The sequence below is a fragment of the Rhinoderma darwinii genome, chromosome 10 (assembly GCF_050947455.1).
Source record: "Rhinoderma darwinii isolate aRhiDar2 chromosome 10, aRhiDar2.hap1, whole genome shotgun sequence".
NCBI lineage: Eukaryota > Metazoa > Chordata > Amphibia > Anura > Rhinodermatidae > Rhinoderma > Rhinoderma darwinii.
The window spans coordinates 58,743,966-58,762,019 of NC_134696.1; the positions used below are offsets into that span (position 1 = coordinate 58,743,966).

At 44.1% G+C, this 18,054-nt stretch overlaps 1 protein-coding gene across 1 annotated transcript in view; it reads left to right on the plus strand.

Moving 5' to 3' along the window:
• The window catches only part of PRKCG (protein kinase C gamma), a 565,988-nt gene that overhangs the window by 387,943 nt on the left and 159,991 nt on the right, over window positions 1-18,054 (plus strand). Inside the window, exon 6 of the mRNA XM_075839972.1 lies at window positions 15,665-15,821. Coding sequence (XP_075696087.1) covers window positions 15,665-15,821 — 157 coding nt within the window. The remainder of the gene's footprint in view (window positions 1-15,664; window positions 15,822-18,054) is intronic.

The following is an 18,054-nucleotide window of genomic DNA, read 5'->3' on the forward strand; positions in this document are numbered from 1 at the left end:
GGCCGGGAGAACGGCCAAAAATAGGGCATGTCCCATTTTTTGACGGCTGGGTTTCCCAGGCCATCAAAAAATCAGTCGTGTGAATAGCCCCATTGTTGGTCTATTGTTCCTACTGCGGCCGTGTGACGGCCGTATTATGAACGTCCGTCACACGGCCGGGAAACCCTGTCGTGTGAATAAGGTCTAAAAGTGAGTTCCCTTGTAAAGATTTCCTATGTTTCCTGGCAGCAAGATGCAAAAAGACATGATGGGTAAGCCACTTGCATACAGTCAGGGGCGTAGCTAAAGGCTCATGGGCCCCGATGCAAAAATTCTTATTGCCCCCCCCCCCCCCCGCAAACTTCTCATGGCCGATGGTCCGCAGCTTTCAGCTGCATCGCTGGGTCTAAGTGACCCAACAATGCAGCACTAGCAGCCGGGGCGTCACTAAGGGCTTAAAATGTCAGGGTAAATAGCCCTAATACATATGTGTCTGCCCCAAAAAATGTGTGTATAGGAGACAGCATATCTATAGCACTACGACCCTATAAACTATGGGTAGGATTAGATACAGTGGCTCAGCAGACAGTATCACACATGATAGGATTAGATACAATGACTCAGCAGACATTATCACACATGATAGGATTAGAGATAGGGCCCAGCAGACAGTATCACACATGATAGGATTAGATACAGTGGCTCAGCAGACAGTATCACACATGATAGGATTAGATACAGTGGCTGAGCAGACAGTATCACACATGATTGGATTAGATACACAGCTCAGCAGACAGTATCACGCATGATAGGATTAGATACATTGGCTCAGCAGACAGTATCACACATGATAGGAGTAGATACAGTGGCTCAGAAGGAAGTATCACACATGATAGGATTAGATACAGAGCTCAGTAGACAGTATCACACATGATAGGATTAGATACAGTGGCTCAGCAGACAGTATCACACATGATTGGATTAGATATAGGGCCCAGCAGACAGTATCACACATGATCGGATTAGATACAGGACTCAGCAGACAGTATCACACATGATAGGATTAGATATAGGGCCCAGCAGACAGTATCACACATGATCGGATTAGATACAGGGCTCAGCTCGCTGACATTGCGGCTCCAGCGCTGGACCCAGGATAGGTAAGAATAATAATTTTGCTTCATTATGTGTTACTGATTATTTTTGTGTGTTTGTGTTTTTTTTACAGGTTCGGTTGTTGGACTTCGGATTCGAGGACTTCAATGACAGCGGTTTTTTTATTCTCAATAAAATGGTTAATGAGGGTTGTTTTTTTATTTCAATAAAATATTTTTTCTATGTGCTTGTATCTTTTTAAACTTTATTATCACCGCCTTAGTAATGGCCGCTGGCTGATTGACAACCTCCATTACTAAGGCGGGGCTTAATGTTAGCCGGTGCAGAGGCTACACTAACCCCCATTATTACCCCGGTACCCACCGCCACCAGGGGTACTGGGAAGAGCCGGGTACGAACCAGTACCCGACCATCTGTAGTGACGGGCAGGCACCGGGGTGGCCGCAGGCTGGTAGTATTAGGCTGGGGAAGGCCACAAACAGTGGCACCTACCACCCTGGTAATGCTGCCTGCTGCTGCTGTGTTGTATCTGGCTGGTTATGAAAATTGGGGGGGACCCCACATCGTTCTTTCCAATTATTATTTTTTTTTTTTTTTTTTAAATGACGTGAGTTCCCCCCCATTTTTCATAACCAGCCAGATACAATAAAGCAGCAGCAGGCTAGCATTACCAAGGTGGGAAGGGCCACTGTATCTGGCCTTTCCCCTCCTGATACCAGCCTGCGGCCACCCCAGTGGCCGACCATCACTACAGATGGTCAAGTACTGGATCGTACCCGGCTCTTCCCAGCACCCCTGGTAGCGGTGGGTACCGGGGTAATAAAGGGGGTTAGTGATAGCCTCTGCACCGGCTAACACTAAGCCCCGCCTTAGCAATGCATGCTGTCAATCAGCCGGCGGCTATTACTAAGGCGGTAGTAATATAGTTTAAAAAAAAACACAAAGACATAGAAAAAATATTTTATTGAAATAAAAAAAACCCCCACACAGCCCTCATTAACCATTTTATTGATAATATAAAAAGCCATCATCGAAGTAGTCCTGGAATCCGACGTAGTCCTGGAATCCGACGTAGTCCAACGCCCGAACCTGTAAGAAAACACACAAAAAACTATTAGTAACACATGTGTTAGGCTTAGATACAGGGCCCATGTGTGATACTGTCTATGGGACCCTGTATCTAAGCCTACCACAAGGTAGGTTTAGATACAGGGTCCAGCACAGTAATCTTATACAGTATAAGATTACTGTGTGCCTGTATCTAAACCGACAGTGTGGTAGGCTTAGATACAGGGTCCCACAGACAGGATCACACATGGGCCATGTATCTAAGCCTACCATGTGATTGTCTTAGATACAGGGCCCAGCAGACAGGATCACACAATCTGGGATCCTGTCTCATGGGCCCTCTAAGCCTGCTACATCGTAGGCTTAAAGGGGTTGTGCAGTCCCTAAACATTGATGGCCTGTCCTCAGGATAGGCCATCAATAGCTGATGTGTCTGGGTCCGACTCCCGGGACCTTCCTGGTTCCGGATCGCAGCGGAGGTCCTGACGTCACAACGCTATGCACCGCGCACAACATCGAGAGGACAGAACTTTCGCCGCGGCTGAAGAGGAAGGTAAGATTAGTTGCCCTGACTGGCGGGCTCCGACTCCCGGGACCCGCCAATCAGCTGTTTTGAAGGGGCCGCAGCACTCGTACGAGAGCTGCTTCCCCTTCATTTCACTACTTGCTCACACTGTGAATCGCCGACACCGATTCAGTGTGACCGGAATGAAGGGGAGCAGCTCTCGTACGAGTGCTGCGGCCCCTTCAAAACAGCTGATTGGCGGCTCCCGGGAGTCGGAGCCCGCCAGTCAGGGCAACTAATCTTACCTTCCTCTTCAGCCGCGGCGAAAGTTCTGTCCTCTCGATGTTGTGCGCGGCGCATAGCGTTGTGACGTCAGGACCTCCGCTGCGATCCGGAACCAGGAAGGTAAGGTCAGTCTGTTACTATAGTAACAGGGGCCCGCGGCCCGAGTTACTATAGTAACTTTTTATTGATGTGGTGCGGGGGGGCCCCCCTGGCTTCGGGGCCCGGTCGCAATTGCGACCCCTATAGCTACGCCAGTGTAGATATGAGATAGATAGATAGATAGATAGATAGATAGATAGATAGATAGATAGATAGATAGATAGATAGATAGATAGATAGATAGATAGATAGATAGATAGATAGATAGATGAGATTAGATAGATAGATAGATAGATAGATAGACAGACAGACAGACAGACAGACAGACAGACAGACAGACAGACAGATGATAGATAGATAGACAGACAGACAGACAGATAGATAGACAGACAGACAGACAGATGAGAGATTAGATAGATAGATAGATAGACAGACAGACAGACAGACAGACAGACAGACAGACAGATAGATAGATGAGAGATTAGATAGATAGATAGACAGACAGACAGACAGACAGACAGACAGACAGAGTCCCTATCCCTCATTCCCTTACTTCTTACTTGCTTTGGCAATGCTAATATGTATTTGGTCCTGCCAATAAAGCTTCTTTGAATTGAATTGAATTGAATTGAATTGATAGATAGATAGATAGATAGATAGATAGATAGATAGATAGATAGATAGATAGATAGATAGATAGATAGATAGATAGATAGATTAGATAGATAGATAGATAGATAGATAGATGAGAGATTAGATAGATAGATAGATAGATAGATAGATAGATAGATAGATAGATAGATAGATAGATAGATAGATAGATAGATAGATAGATAGATAGATAGATAGATAGATAGATAGATAGATAGATAGATAGATAAACAAAATCCAGCAGCACCGGTGAATAAGAAGATGTGGGTGCAGGTCCCAGGGAGCAGACCAAGCTCTCAATATCAACAGAAATGCAAAAATAGGCAGCACACCATAGATTGAGTGAAAAAAAGAGGGTACTTTATTGGCCCCAAGTGCGACGTTTCAGCTCTATCCACTAGAGCCAAGGCTTGAGAAAGGCTCTAGTGGATAGAGCTGAAACGTCGCACTTGGGGCCAATAAAGTACCCTCTTTTTTTCACTCAATCTATGGTGTGCTGCCTGTTTTTGCATTTCTGTAGATAGATAGATAGATAGATAGATAGATAGATAGATAGATAGATAGATAGATAGATAGATAGATAGATAGATAGATAGATAGATAGATAGATAGATAGATGGATATGAGTTAGATAGATAGATAGATATGAGTTAGTTAGTTAGATAGATAGATAGATAGATAGATAGATAGATAGATAGATAGATAGATAGATAGATAGATAGATAGATAGATAGATATGAGATAGATAGATAGATAGATAGATAGATAGATAGATAGATAGATAGATAGATAGATAGATGATAGATAGATAGATAGATAGATAGATAGATAGATAGATAGATAGATAGATAGATAGATAGATAGATAGATAGATATGAGATAGATAGATAGATAGATAGATAGATAGATAGAATAGATAGATAGATAGATAGATAGATAGATAGATAGATAGATAGATAGATAGATAGATAGATAGATAGATAGATAGATAGATAGATAGATACTTTGTCTGTTATGCTAAACTGTCAGCCCTGAGGTGTGACTGCTCAGCATGACAGACATACACACACACAGTGAAGGGGTTAAGAGCTGGATTAGTAGTTGCTACTTACATCTGCTGTGGGGTCAGAGAGCAGCTCGTACTGCAGGGGAGCAGCAGACACGCGCACCATCTTCTTGCTGTAGCCATTCCTTTCCCTCTGAACAGGTCACGAGGAAGAGGGAAACAGCAAGAAGTGAGCTGATTGGTGGACAGTACAGTGGGCGGGCCTGGGTCTCGTAAGATGAGTGGATTCATCTATCATTCATTTTCCACCCTCTTGTTCCCCCGCAATGACTCTCTGACAGCGGAGCTGCCACCAATGCTTTAAGCTACATTACTGGGTCTCTTTTGTACCACAGCAGGGACCCAGCAATGTAGAGTAATCATTGCAGCGCTAGTGTGGTGAGGGGGGCCTGCGGGCCCCCCTAGCTACGGGGCCCGGTCGCAGTTGCGACCGCTGCGACCCCTATAGCTACGCCACTGCATACAGTATTATGTTCTTCATTATCAGCATAGCTGCATTGCATTGCATATATTCAGATTGCCTTACTCATGTGCTTGTGGTCTCCATGGCTGCAGCTCTACCACAAGGATCATATCTTCATGTTACTGCAGTCTGTTCCTCGCTTTGGCATTAAACTTTCACTGACAGCTCTTGCTTCAGGGCATCTGCTGTTAACTGCATAAAACAGCACTTTGCACAAGTCCTTAACTGAGGGATGTCAATGACAGATTGGTTTCAGTCATGGCCGTGTTAGGGTGAAAGATGGGGTCAGAGAAGGCTTTTGCCAGCACTGAGATCATAAAACTTTAGCACTTTAAAATTTCATGACTATTTTTGAACATTCTTCACAACCACTTAGACACTGGGAGACAGTTTCATAAAGGCCTAAGCTGCACGGGCAATTACAGTAGTGTGTTCATTTGGCCAAAATGTTGCATATTTAGGCTGTAGAATTGTACTTTCTATAAGAGAATTTATAATCTTGCTGGCAAACATGGAAAGTAGATGACAAAGATCTGTAAATAAATTTCAAGTGTCAAAAGACTACTAACGAATAATTTAAGTAGCATGACCACTGATTCAGCTTAGACATTAAGATTAGAGATGAGCGAACCGGGACAACCGAACCCGGTTTCGGTCCGAACATCGGGAAAAGTTCGGTTCGCAGTGAATCCGAACTTCACCGGGTTCGGCCGAACACGTTTTGACCGAACCCGGTCAAAAACATTATACAAATCGGCAGCCACTTGTCTCTATCAATCACTGATAGAGAAAAGTGGCTGCTGATTAAAAATAAAATAAAAAGCATTTCATACGTACCCGGTCGTTGTCTTGGTGACGAGTCCCTCTTCTTCCTCTAGTCCGACCTTCTTTCCTGATGCGGCAGCCTGTGATTGGCTGCAGAGGCCGCTGCAGCCTGTGATTTGCTGCAGAGGCCGTGGCAGCCTGTGATTGGCTGCAGAGGCGGTCACGTGACGTGCGTGACCGCCACTACAGCCTGTGATTGGCTGCAGCGGCGACATGGATGAACCGTCATCGCTGGAGGCCGGACAGGAGGAATGTAAGTATGAACGTATTTTTTTATTTTTTTTATTACATTAAAATTGTATTTTCCGCGCGCCGAGCATGTACTGTCAAGGTTGCTGAAAGAGTTAGTGCAGCCCATTAACTCTTTCAGCACCCTGGACAGTACCATGCTCGGCGCACGGAAATTACAGGTTCGGTCAGAACTAGTTCGGTCCGAATCGAACTTTTTCGTGAAATTCGGCGAACCTGCCGAACCGAACTTTTCATAAGTTCGCTCATCTCTAATTAAGATATACAGCTTAGTATCAGTTATCAATATATAAAAAAAAATGGCCAAATGACATAGCAATGAGATAGCATTTTGTAAACCATGCCATCCATCCCGGGGTACTGCTATGAGTTTGGGTCCATACTTGGTGTTCCTGAATACTGAAAGGATCTGTGTGCCAGGGACCCTTTGGAACGCAGGAAACAAACCTCTCCTCTGTTTTAGAGGAAACATAATCAATTCTGCCAGCGATGCTGCCTCCTACTCACTACGAGGCACATGAGGGAAGACCGGAAGAGGTGAGTACTCTATAAGGTGTGGGGGGGGGCTGTGGTTTGCACTGTATATGGAGGACAGATGGCTGGCCCTCATGAAACTATATGTTGGCTGGCACTTATAGGGTCATGTGGCAGGAACTTTGTATAGTTGGCCAGGTGGCAGGTATTTATGGGGGTCATGTATGTTGGGATTATGCCAGTTGAACTTATGAGGGGCATAGGGCAGGCACTTGGCTGGGATTTATTAGGGCATGTGGTTGGCACTTTGTATGATTTGGCATAAGGAAGTATATGCAAGCATGCAGCTATTGCTCTAAGGTTCTATGGCAGTCGCTAATTGCACCTTGTAGCCGGCATTGTTAGGGGGGCTCCGAAAGCACCTAGAAAGGTTGGACACAAAAAAATTGCCTGACAGTCTTTGTCTGTCTGAAAGTTGGGAGGTGTAACTAAGGAAACATCTGTGAAGCTGGCACTATGGGCACTGCTCTGAGTACTGTCAGTATCATCTTGAAAGGATGTCCAGTGTTTTAACCCCTTCAGGACGCAGCCTGTCCTGGCCTTCAGGGCATAGACGATTTTTTTCAAATCTGACAAGTTCAGTTCTGAAGTGGCTTTGAAGGCCTTATATATTAGGAAGTCCCCATAAATCACCCTATTTTAAAACTGTGTTTCACGGGAATAAAAGCAAAGTAGAGGTGACATTTACAAATTTCATTTTTTTTTTGTCTAAATTTATTAATCATTTAGCCTCATAAAAAGAAAGTAACCATATGCTTTACGTATCACTGTATTATCATTTGTGTTCAGTAAAACAATCTGTTCAACATTAATTTGGTCTCCGATTGTATTTTTCTTTAAGGAGAACAATGTTACTAGCGTGCACTACTGTGATAAATTTGCTTCTGTCAGTCTGGTCTAGTTTAATCCAGTCTAAGTTTGAGACAGTAATAATAAATCTCCCCCATATAGGAAAAAAGGTCCATCTACAAAACATGTAAAATACCAAAACAATGCTTAAAATAAATTACATTTGTGGGTTCGATTAAACTCTCAAAATGGCTAGAAAAAGAGAGCTTTCATGTGAAACTCGACAGTCTATTCTTGTTCTTAGAAATGAAGGCTATTCCATGCGAGAAATTGCCAAGAAACTGAAGATTTCCTACAACGGTGTGTACTACTCCCTTCAGAGGACAGCACACACAGGCTCTAACCAGAGTAGAAAGAGAAGTGGGAGGCCCCGCTGCACAACTGAGCAACAAGACAAGTACATTAGAGTCTATAGTTTGGGAAATAGACGCCTCACAGGTCCTCAACTGGCAACTTCATTAAATAGTACCCGCAAAACGCCAGTGTCAACGTCTACAGTGAAGAGGCGACTCCAGGATGCTGGCCTTCAGGGCAGAGTGGCAAAGAAAAAGCCATATCTGAGACTGGTTAATAAAAGGAAAAGATTAATATGGGCAAGCAAAAGCACACAGACATTGGACAGAGGAAGATTGGACAAAAGTGTTATGGACAGACGAATCGACGTTTGAGGTGTTTGGATCACACAGAAGAACATATGTGAGACGCAGAACAACTGAAAAGGTGCTGGAAGAGTGCCTGACGCCATCTGTCAAGCATGGTGGAGGTAATGTGATGGTCTGGGGTTGCTTTGGTGCTGATAAAGTGGGAGATTTGTACAAGGTAAAAGGGATTTTGAATAAGGAAGGCTATCACTCCATTTTGCAACGCCATGCCATACCCTGTGGACAGCGCTTGATTGGAGCCAATTTCATCCTACAACAGGACAATGACCCAAAGCACACCACCAAATTATGCAAGAACTATTTAGGGAAGAAGCAGGCAGCTGGTATTCTATCTGTAATGGAGTGGCCAGCGCAGTCACCAGATCTCAACCCCATAGAGATGTTGTGGGAGCAGCTTGACCGTATGGTACGCAAGAAGTGCCCATCAAGCCAATCCAACTTGTGGGAGGGCCTTCTGGAAGCATGGGGTGAAATTTCTCCCGATTACCTCTGCAAATTAACAGCTAGAATGCCAAAGTTCTGCAATGCTGTAATTGCTGCAAATGGAGCATTCTTTGACGAAAGCAAAGTTTGAAGGAGAAAATTATTATTTGAATTAAAAACCATTATTTCTAACCTTGTCAATGTCTTGACTATATTTTCTAGTCATTTTGCAACTCATTTGATAAATATAAGTGTGAGTTTTCATGGAAAACACAAAAATTGTCTGGGTGACCCCAAACTTTTGAACGGTAGTATATATATATGTGTGTAGTGACAACTTGGGGTAAGTTATCTCACAGGATCGCCATCTCCAGGGTAAGATGGTTGGCACTCTTAAGAGTTTTCACTCCAAGACAGTGGATTCCGTATGAAACTGACAGTGGGTTCAGTATGAAAAGTGGATTATCGTCTTCACACATGAAAAGCAGTTGTACAAAACAGTTAAAAGATAAACCTTAGGCCGTCCAACCTCTAACTAAACATACAACTTCCCTAGCTATCAGGGTGAATGGCCTTCTGCCCAGCACCTCACAACAAACATATGTTCTTACCAGAACCTCTGACTCCCACAGGCTGGCAATACCTGTCTACCTCAGACTGGGAGCCTAGTGTGAATAGATCACACCTTTCTTAAAGGAGCCTTAACAGCTGCAGCAAATGAGACTCCTACGGCAGCCCAAACCCTGGACTGTCCTAAAGGCGGAGTGGAACTTTACTATTCTATTCCACTCCAGCAACCCAGACCTTTTTCCAGGTTTCTTGCCTAATAAATAAGGAGAAAGTAGTAGCTGCACTGCTATATATCCTCCCCCTCTGATCACAACCATTGGTGGGATCACTTGACTACAACCCCCAGGGTCAAAGTTCCTGCATTGGGGTACTATATTGCATAAACCATATGATATACCACCTAATTGGAAGCACTGTCCTACATCAGATATTTGACACGTGTCCATCATTCCCTTATGAATATGTGTACTTTCCACTAGGAGAAGGACACAAGACACTTTCTCTGCAATATCAAATACTTTACAACATTTCAATTCATGTTTATGAGATACAGTTTCTTCAACCACGTCAAGTGTTACTTTACCAGAGGTTTCAACCAATTGCTCCGGCAGTGGTAAAAGATGAGTATACATCCCGGTCATGTGACTCCGTGTGATCCACCAGATCCATTGTGTACTCTGACAACTCAATAGGATCAAGATAAACTTCAGAGGCAGATGTGTATACATTACCACTATGTTCTCCACTGCAATCATATAGATCTGCAGCAAACTCTGCAACATAAAAATCTATTCTCGCAGTAATTGTGGCACACACTTTGTTCCTTTCTGTTGAACACACCTCAAAATCACATCTTCTTGGTTTAATTCAACATTAACAGCATGGGAATAATTTACATCCTCCATATTAGACTCTCTCTCTCACCCAACACTGGGGCATCATAATATCAATCTCATCCCGAGTACACTGCAGGTCACTGTGCCGATCAGAACAAGGGGGCTCTTCTCTATCACACACGTCATCTTCTGCGACCATCTCCTCAACATGAGGTTGTAGACCTTTCTCTATGGAAGGTCCATAATCTATTTGCTCTGGAGTATTAGCAGATTATTCTTTATCATTCTGCATTTTACTTTCATGTGACAATGTTACGTCAGTTACTGCCCATAAACGGTCAGGGATTAACTCTTTGTGTGCTGACAAGGGTGAGCACGTACATTGACTCGTCTCACTACAATCTGCCTGACTCGCTCTGAGCCATGGAACCTGAGCATCATAACATATACATGCGTTGGATGTGGTACGCAATGTATTATCAGCTACAACACCACTTTCAGTAGCTTTATTCCCTTCCATCTTGGAGTCCAAAACATGTGTCTCAACATTTACATGCTCAGACTGGCTACCCAGGGAGAATTTCCCATGACACTGTTCAGACACTTCAGGTTTAAGATTATTAGACCAAAGAGTGGTCATCTCCACAGCAGTGTTAGGGCCCTGCTCCTGCTTAGTGGCATACACTGTAGTAGCATCCACTGTACAAGGTTTGAAGGCTAACTCCTGTGCTTCCTCCACCTCCTTGGAATGAGTGAGCGTTACATCCGTCTCCTTTTCTAAAGGATAAGAATGACCTGTAGGGGGCAACATTTCTAAAGGTGCTGCTGTAATGTCGGGGTAGGGAGACAGACAAGTGAGCCCTAATCTACCCGCCACTCAGTCCCTGCCTACTTGCAACAACCCGCCCTAGGCGACGGGGTACAACTGGGCGACGGTCCCTACACTCAATAGGTGCACGACAGACAAACAGACAAGGGTACAAAGAAGCCAGGGAAATGGTGAAGTTGCCCACGGGGACACCGTGAGCAACAAACGAAGTGAACGAGCCGAGTCAAACCAGGAGATGAGCGAGGTACAAAAACGCAGAGCAGAAGAGTGGTCAGTAAAGCCAAGGTCAAACACAAGCAGAGGATCAGTAGTTCGAGAAGCTGCAGCAGGGCCAGGAAACCAGCAGAGAAGAATCACAAGCAAAGGAGGAACAGGAAAGGCAGGTATAAATAGACACAGGGCGGGAGCTAGCTCCGTCTGGCCAGGCTGTGATAGGCTCTCCCACTCCTCAGCCTCCCAGCCTGACTGGTAGAAGATCGTGTCACTCTCTCAGACTTAGGAGCAGGTGCAGACTGATTACCTATGGGCGTCGATACAGAAGTTGTGTCTGGCAGATCCCTTACAGCTGCAGTCACATCTATTGCACCATGCACATTTTCATCACAATTATTAGGTATGGCCGGGCTGTACTCCAGGTCACCATCAAAAATCCCAACCTCTAGGGAAATCTCCTCAGATACACCTGGTCTATTACATGGGACTTCAGTATCCAAGGACACATCCACCACCGCACACACCTCACTGGCTCTATTTAATAGCTCCCTCTCTGCTGTAAAATGTGTAAACGTCTTTTCAGCATCTCCGGTATCAACCTCTATGAGAGAACCTTCCGTTTTACTCAGGGTCACACCTACAACTTGCATTTTGTCAAATTCACCCACTCCTTCAGTAAAACTTATTTGATCATAGTCAATCACAGATGCACAATGCAGCTGGTTGCCAGTAGCAACCACATTAGTTTCATCCAAAACTGACATGGCAACATTATTCTCTTGGTTACGATTAGTAACAGAACGCACATCACATGTGACATTCTCGACATTCTCAACTCCGGCCACCAGGGGCACACTTGTCTCTTCTGTCTCAGCTGCTATTTCTTTACCAGCTCGTTCACACGCTGCATTTACCTGTTCAGACTGGGTGACGTGTTCATGTGTTACAGACATGTTAAGTGCAAAACTGGACATTTTGTTAGTGTCATCACATACCTGTTGTGTGTCATTTTCTACAGATATTACAGAAAACACATTTTTATCATCAGACAGAGTTACAACAGGTGCTTGTCCCCCTTTAGAATTAGCAGTAGCATACTCTAAAGAAGGACTAGCCACCATGTTTATTTGGGATACTGTCTTTCTCCCATAGCTGCCAAAAATGAGGAAAGTCTCTGCCAAGCACAAATTCCACACCAAGTTCCTTACATTTTATAAGTCTGTGCTGCACAGTCCCAAAATCTGTTTCAAAAGTAAGAAGAACAGTCTCACCACTGTAAGGATTCTTCTTAACGAATAGCAAAATGTCTGGTTGCACCCTCGACACGGCCTGGGTAGGATCCAAATCAACAAGTAGTGGAACTCCACCCGCCACCAACTTCAAGGTCTTGGTCTGCCATTCCTCTGGCATCTTGACCAAAGGACAACTAAGTGCACATTTCTCCGCTTGATGGCACTTCCCGCACAGCTCCTTCGAGTGAGAAACAGCCACCAGCTGTTGAACTTTGTTGCCCCTAGCAACGGCATTATGGCGCCACAGACAACTTGACTTTTTAACACTTGGCCACTCAGCAGCAGGACATCGGCCCATGCAGCAATTCGCTCCAGCCTGGCTCTGATTGGTTGCCCTTAGCAACGGCACTCACAGCTTGTATCTTTGGCATCCAAGCTCTTTGATCTTACTTGCAAACCTTTTCCAAAACTTTAGGAGTCACCGACATCAAGGCACCTTGTGTTGTGGAGCATCCACCTCGTGCAGAGGTCCCTTTATCCAGCAACATAGGCAGTTGTGCCCACACAGACTCTCGCTCTGCTTCAAACTGGACACTTTGGGTATGATGATTTTGTTTAGCAAGGTCTTCCTGCCGCTGTATCTGCCACATTTGTTTGACAGATTCCTCCATAAGACCCATCTCAACGGTCTCCAAACTTTGACAACTCAGCATAAACAGCCTCTCTCCTCAGAGACAGTCACTTTCAAAAATCCAGCTTCTGACCTTTTAAATTCCAGGTGCCCTTTTTGTGCCCAAAGCAATTGTCCACCATATGTGACAACTTGGGGTAAGTTAGCTCACAGGACCGCCATCTCCAGGGTAAGATGGTTGGCACACTTAAGAATTTTCACTCCAAGACAGTGGATTCGGTATGAAACTGGCCGCAACCAGCTTTATTGTCTTCATACATGAATAGCGGTTGTAAAAAACAGTTAAAAAATAAACCCTAGGCCGTGCAGCCTCTAACTAGACATACGGCTTCCCTAGCTACCAGGGTGAAAGGCCTTCAGTCCCAGCACCTCACAACAAACATATGTTCTTACCAGAACCTCTGACTCCCACAGGCTGGCAATACCTGTCTACCTCAGACTGGGAGCCTAGTATGAATAGATCACACCTATCTTAAAGGAGCCTTAAAGGAACAGTGTTACCACAATTTTTTTTTAATATGTTAAAGATGTTAGTGCTTTATTAAAAACGTTTGGATTAATTTGTGTGTTTGTGTGTTACTTTTTCTTATTTTTACACTTTTTCTTCCCTATGGGGGCTGCCATTTTTTTTTTCCATTTCTGTATGTGTCGATTAACGACACATACAGACATGGAATACGGCAGCTCCAGTCCCATAGGGACTGCGAATGGGGCCCGTTCCATCCACTAACATGTACGCCGCTGTGTGGGAACGGCGCATGCGCCGCTCCCACACAGTTCAATTTGAAATGCGCGCCGTCCGGCGCCATTTTCCTGTGGACCGGAAGTCGCGGCCGGACAGTAAGATTACTACTTCCGGTCGCGGCTTCTGGACTTGTGCACTTGGACCAGCGGCAGCAGACGGAGCGGACGGGCCAGAGGGAGCGGCGGCGGCAGGAGCAGGTAAGAGATTTCTATGTATGTTCGTGTTTGTGTGTGTTTACTACTGTATGTAAACCTTCTACACTGTGTGTTAGCTCAACAAATGGCGACACACAGTGTAGGAGGTTAGACCGTTCAAACCCCTCGTTTCTCCCGGCACTAGCCAGGATAAAGGAGGGGGGATGCTGAGAGCTCACTAGAGCGAGGGCTTTTTACCCAATTTTGCAGCATAAAGCAATGTGGTTGCTTTACCACATGCAATGCTGCAATTTTGGGAATGGCTCCATCTAGTGACCAGTGCTGGGAAATATTATAAATTAGAATCCAATTGAATCCAATTTATAATATTTCCTGACTCGTGAAAAAAAAAAAAAATTAGAACAATGTTTAATCACCTATACACTAATTGTTTAACTAAAAAAAAAAAATCATGTTTTGCTGGCAACACATTCCCTTTAAAGGCTGCAGCTAATGAGACTCCTACGGCAGCCCAAACCCTGGACTGTCCTGAAGACTGGGGGGAACTTTACTATTCTATTCCACTCCAGAAACCAAGACCTTTTAAATATATAATTCTGGGCTCAAATCCTGACCCTTAGTAGCTGCACTGCTACAATATATATTAATATTATAAAAAGTAATGGTTATAATTACAGTGGTTCACCTACAGGTATAATGTGTTTGGGTATGTGCACACACACTAATTACGTCCGTAATTGACGGACGTATTTCGGCCGCAAGTAGTGGACCGAACACAGTGCAGGGAGCCGGGCTCCTAGCATCATACTTATGTACGATGCTAGGAGTCCCTGCCTCTCCGTGGAACTACTGTCCCGTACTGAAAACATGATTACAGTACGGGACAGTTGTCCTGCAGCGAGGCAGGGACTCCTAGCATCGTACATAACTATGATGCTAGGAGCCCGGCTCCCTGCACTGTGTTCGGCCCGGGACTTGCGGCCGAAATACGTCCGTCAATTACGGACGTAATTAGTGTGTGTGCACATACCCTTTAGATGTTAGTTGTTTTGTGCTCTGGTAAGGGAGCTTAGTCACCTAATCCCAGAGAACCCTTTTAATGTAGTAGGTGGTTTTATAGTGTTAGTAGGAAGGGATTTGTAGAAAGGTTTTCTTGTTGTTCCACCAAGTCTATTTGCAGCTTGATTGCAGCCAGGAGAACAATCATTTCAAGACAACAGTTAATCTCACGTGTATTGAGAGCATTATCCATTATAAAATGCATTGTGCATTAACGTTTTAAATCATTTTTCAGTGATCTCTAATGTGCATAGGACAAGACCGGTAAATACATAATCTGAATGACAAAACATACTCAATAAAACTAGACATTTACTTTTTTTTTTAACTCTATTTTCAATAGTATTGTAGGATTACCAAAGATAATACAGGTTTTCCATTCTCCAAAATATATTATACGACTGTTCGCAGAGAACCATTAACATGAAACAGTCATCAAAATGCACAACTAATGCTATAAAATGCATCCACACATTTGTTTTATTCTTTTGGGAATGCTTCTTGGAGTTGTGTGGTATATTAGAATTTTTTAATTCTCTTTTTTTATTTATTCATTTTAGTGGGAGAAGCTCGAAATCTTATCCCCATGGATCCTAATGGCTTATCAGATCCTTATGTCAAGCTGAAGCTCATACCTGATCCAAAGAACTTGACCAAACAGAAAACCAGGACTGTCAAATCTTCTCTTAACCCACTGTGGAATGAGGCCTTTATTTTGTACGTAAACCTATTCTTTATATTTACTGTTGTGTACAGAGCACTTATTTTTTGTTGAAGAGAAAGATAACTTTTAAGCATATTTAAAGAGGTTCTGTCACCAGATTATAAGTGCCCTATCTCCTACATAATGTGATCGGCGCTGTAACGTAGATACAGATACGTAGTGGTTTTTATTTTGAAAAACAATCATTTTTGACCAAGTTATAAACAATTTTAGATGTATGCTAATTAGTTTCTTAATAGACAACAGGGCGTGTTTTTACTTTTTACCAACTGGGCGTTGTACAGAGGAGTGTATGACGCTGACCAATCAGACCAATCAGCGTCATACACTTCTTATTGTTCCAGCACAGCTACTATTACTGCACAATCACACTAACAATGGACTGGAACAATGAGTAGTGTATGATGCTGATTGGTCTGATTGGTCAGCGTCATACACTTATCTGTACAACGCCCAGTTGATAAAAAGTAAACACACGCCCAGTTGTCTAATAAGAAACTAATTACCTTAAATCTAAAATTGTTTATAACTTGGTCAAAAATGATTGTTTTTCAAAATAAAAACCACTGTTGATATCTACGTTACAGCGCCAATCAGATTATGTAAGAGATAGGGAATTTATAATCTGGTGACAGAGCCTCTGTAATGCTGCATAAATAAAATATGACCCTCCATAAAACAATACATTTAATATTTAGTTAGGCAAATTATAGCAAAATTATTTCAAATCTATGAATCCAGAATAATTCCACGTAGTAAGACACATAACCTTACGTCTACTATACCACCCAGTGGCGGATTAAGGCTACCACAGGCTCCAAGCAGGTAACAAAGTGTGGGCCCCCCAAACTCGGAAGACACTGTACCATATATTAGCAGATTTCAGTTTAGGTGGACACAGATCTGGCACGGTTTTGAGTTCACTGAAAAAGCTGAATGAGCCATACAAAAGAGATGAAGCAGAATACTTTAAGACCCTAAAAAGGTCAATAGATTTAAATTGTTTGTGGTTTCAGGAAAAAAAAATCTGCTGTGCATGAATATAAATTTAAAGAACCAGACTCTATTGTTTAAATCTACATTTACCTTAAGATAACGTAAATATATACAGAACCAGATCCAAGCTCAGTACATAAATACTGCACCAGAACAAAGCTCAGTACATATATACAGCACCATAACTAAGCTCAGTACATAAATACAGCAACAGAACCAAGCTCAGTACATATATACAGCACCATAACCAAGCTCAGTACATAAATACAGCACCAGAACCAAGCTCAGTGTCACAAAGCGGGTTAGTGGACCCACTAGGCCGTACCGCCATAGCGGGGAGGCAGCTGGCCAAACAACAAGAAACCCCAGTAATACAATGTCCCGCACAAGGGTACCTGAATAGTCCAGACAGTGGCCACAGCTCTGGCCCTGATGGAGATGGGTGCAGCAGATAACGCCAAAAGTGGCGGATGGCACAGGTGCCGCAGGTTGCGCCACACGTGGCGAATCCCTCCGGATGTGGCAGCTGACACAGGACGTGGCGGATTCCTCCAGATGTGGCAGATGACACAGGATCTGGCACGACTCGATACTATAGGCACAGCACAGGAAACAGGAACAGGAAACAAGGCACGGGTAACAACTGGAATGGTAAACACTAAGGGACCATTTGCAAGACAGACTGGGAAAACTAACAACGCTCAGGCAAGGATCAGAAAGCCTGGGGCCTTCTTATAGACCAGGAAATCATGGCAGTTGATGATGATGACAATTTCCTTTCTGCGCGTGCTGGCCCTTTAAGGCCGGGCTCGAGCGTGCGCGCGCACCCTACGGAATACAGCAGACCGGAGCGGAAGTGAGCGCTGGCGTCTCCTAGGAAGGAGATGGGAACCAGCACTCACGGATCCATGGCTGCTGGCGTCGGGAGGTGAGTAAACCCGACGGCCCGCGGCCATGGACGCTACACTCAGTACATAAATACAGCACCAGAACCAAACTCAGTACATAAATACTGCACCAGGAACCAAGCTCAGTACATAAATACAGGACCAGAACCAAGCTCAGTACATATATACAGCACTAGAACCAAGCTTAGTGTCACGGCCGCAGTTGCGGACCGCCACCATTCCTTACCTTGCGACGGACGGGACCACAGACTGTTGGCATCCCGCCAGTGTCTCCCTCCTAGGAGATGGCAGTACTTGCGGCCATCCGACACTGCTCTGTATG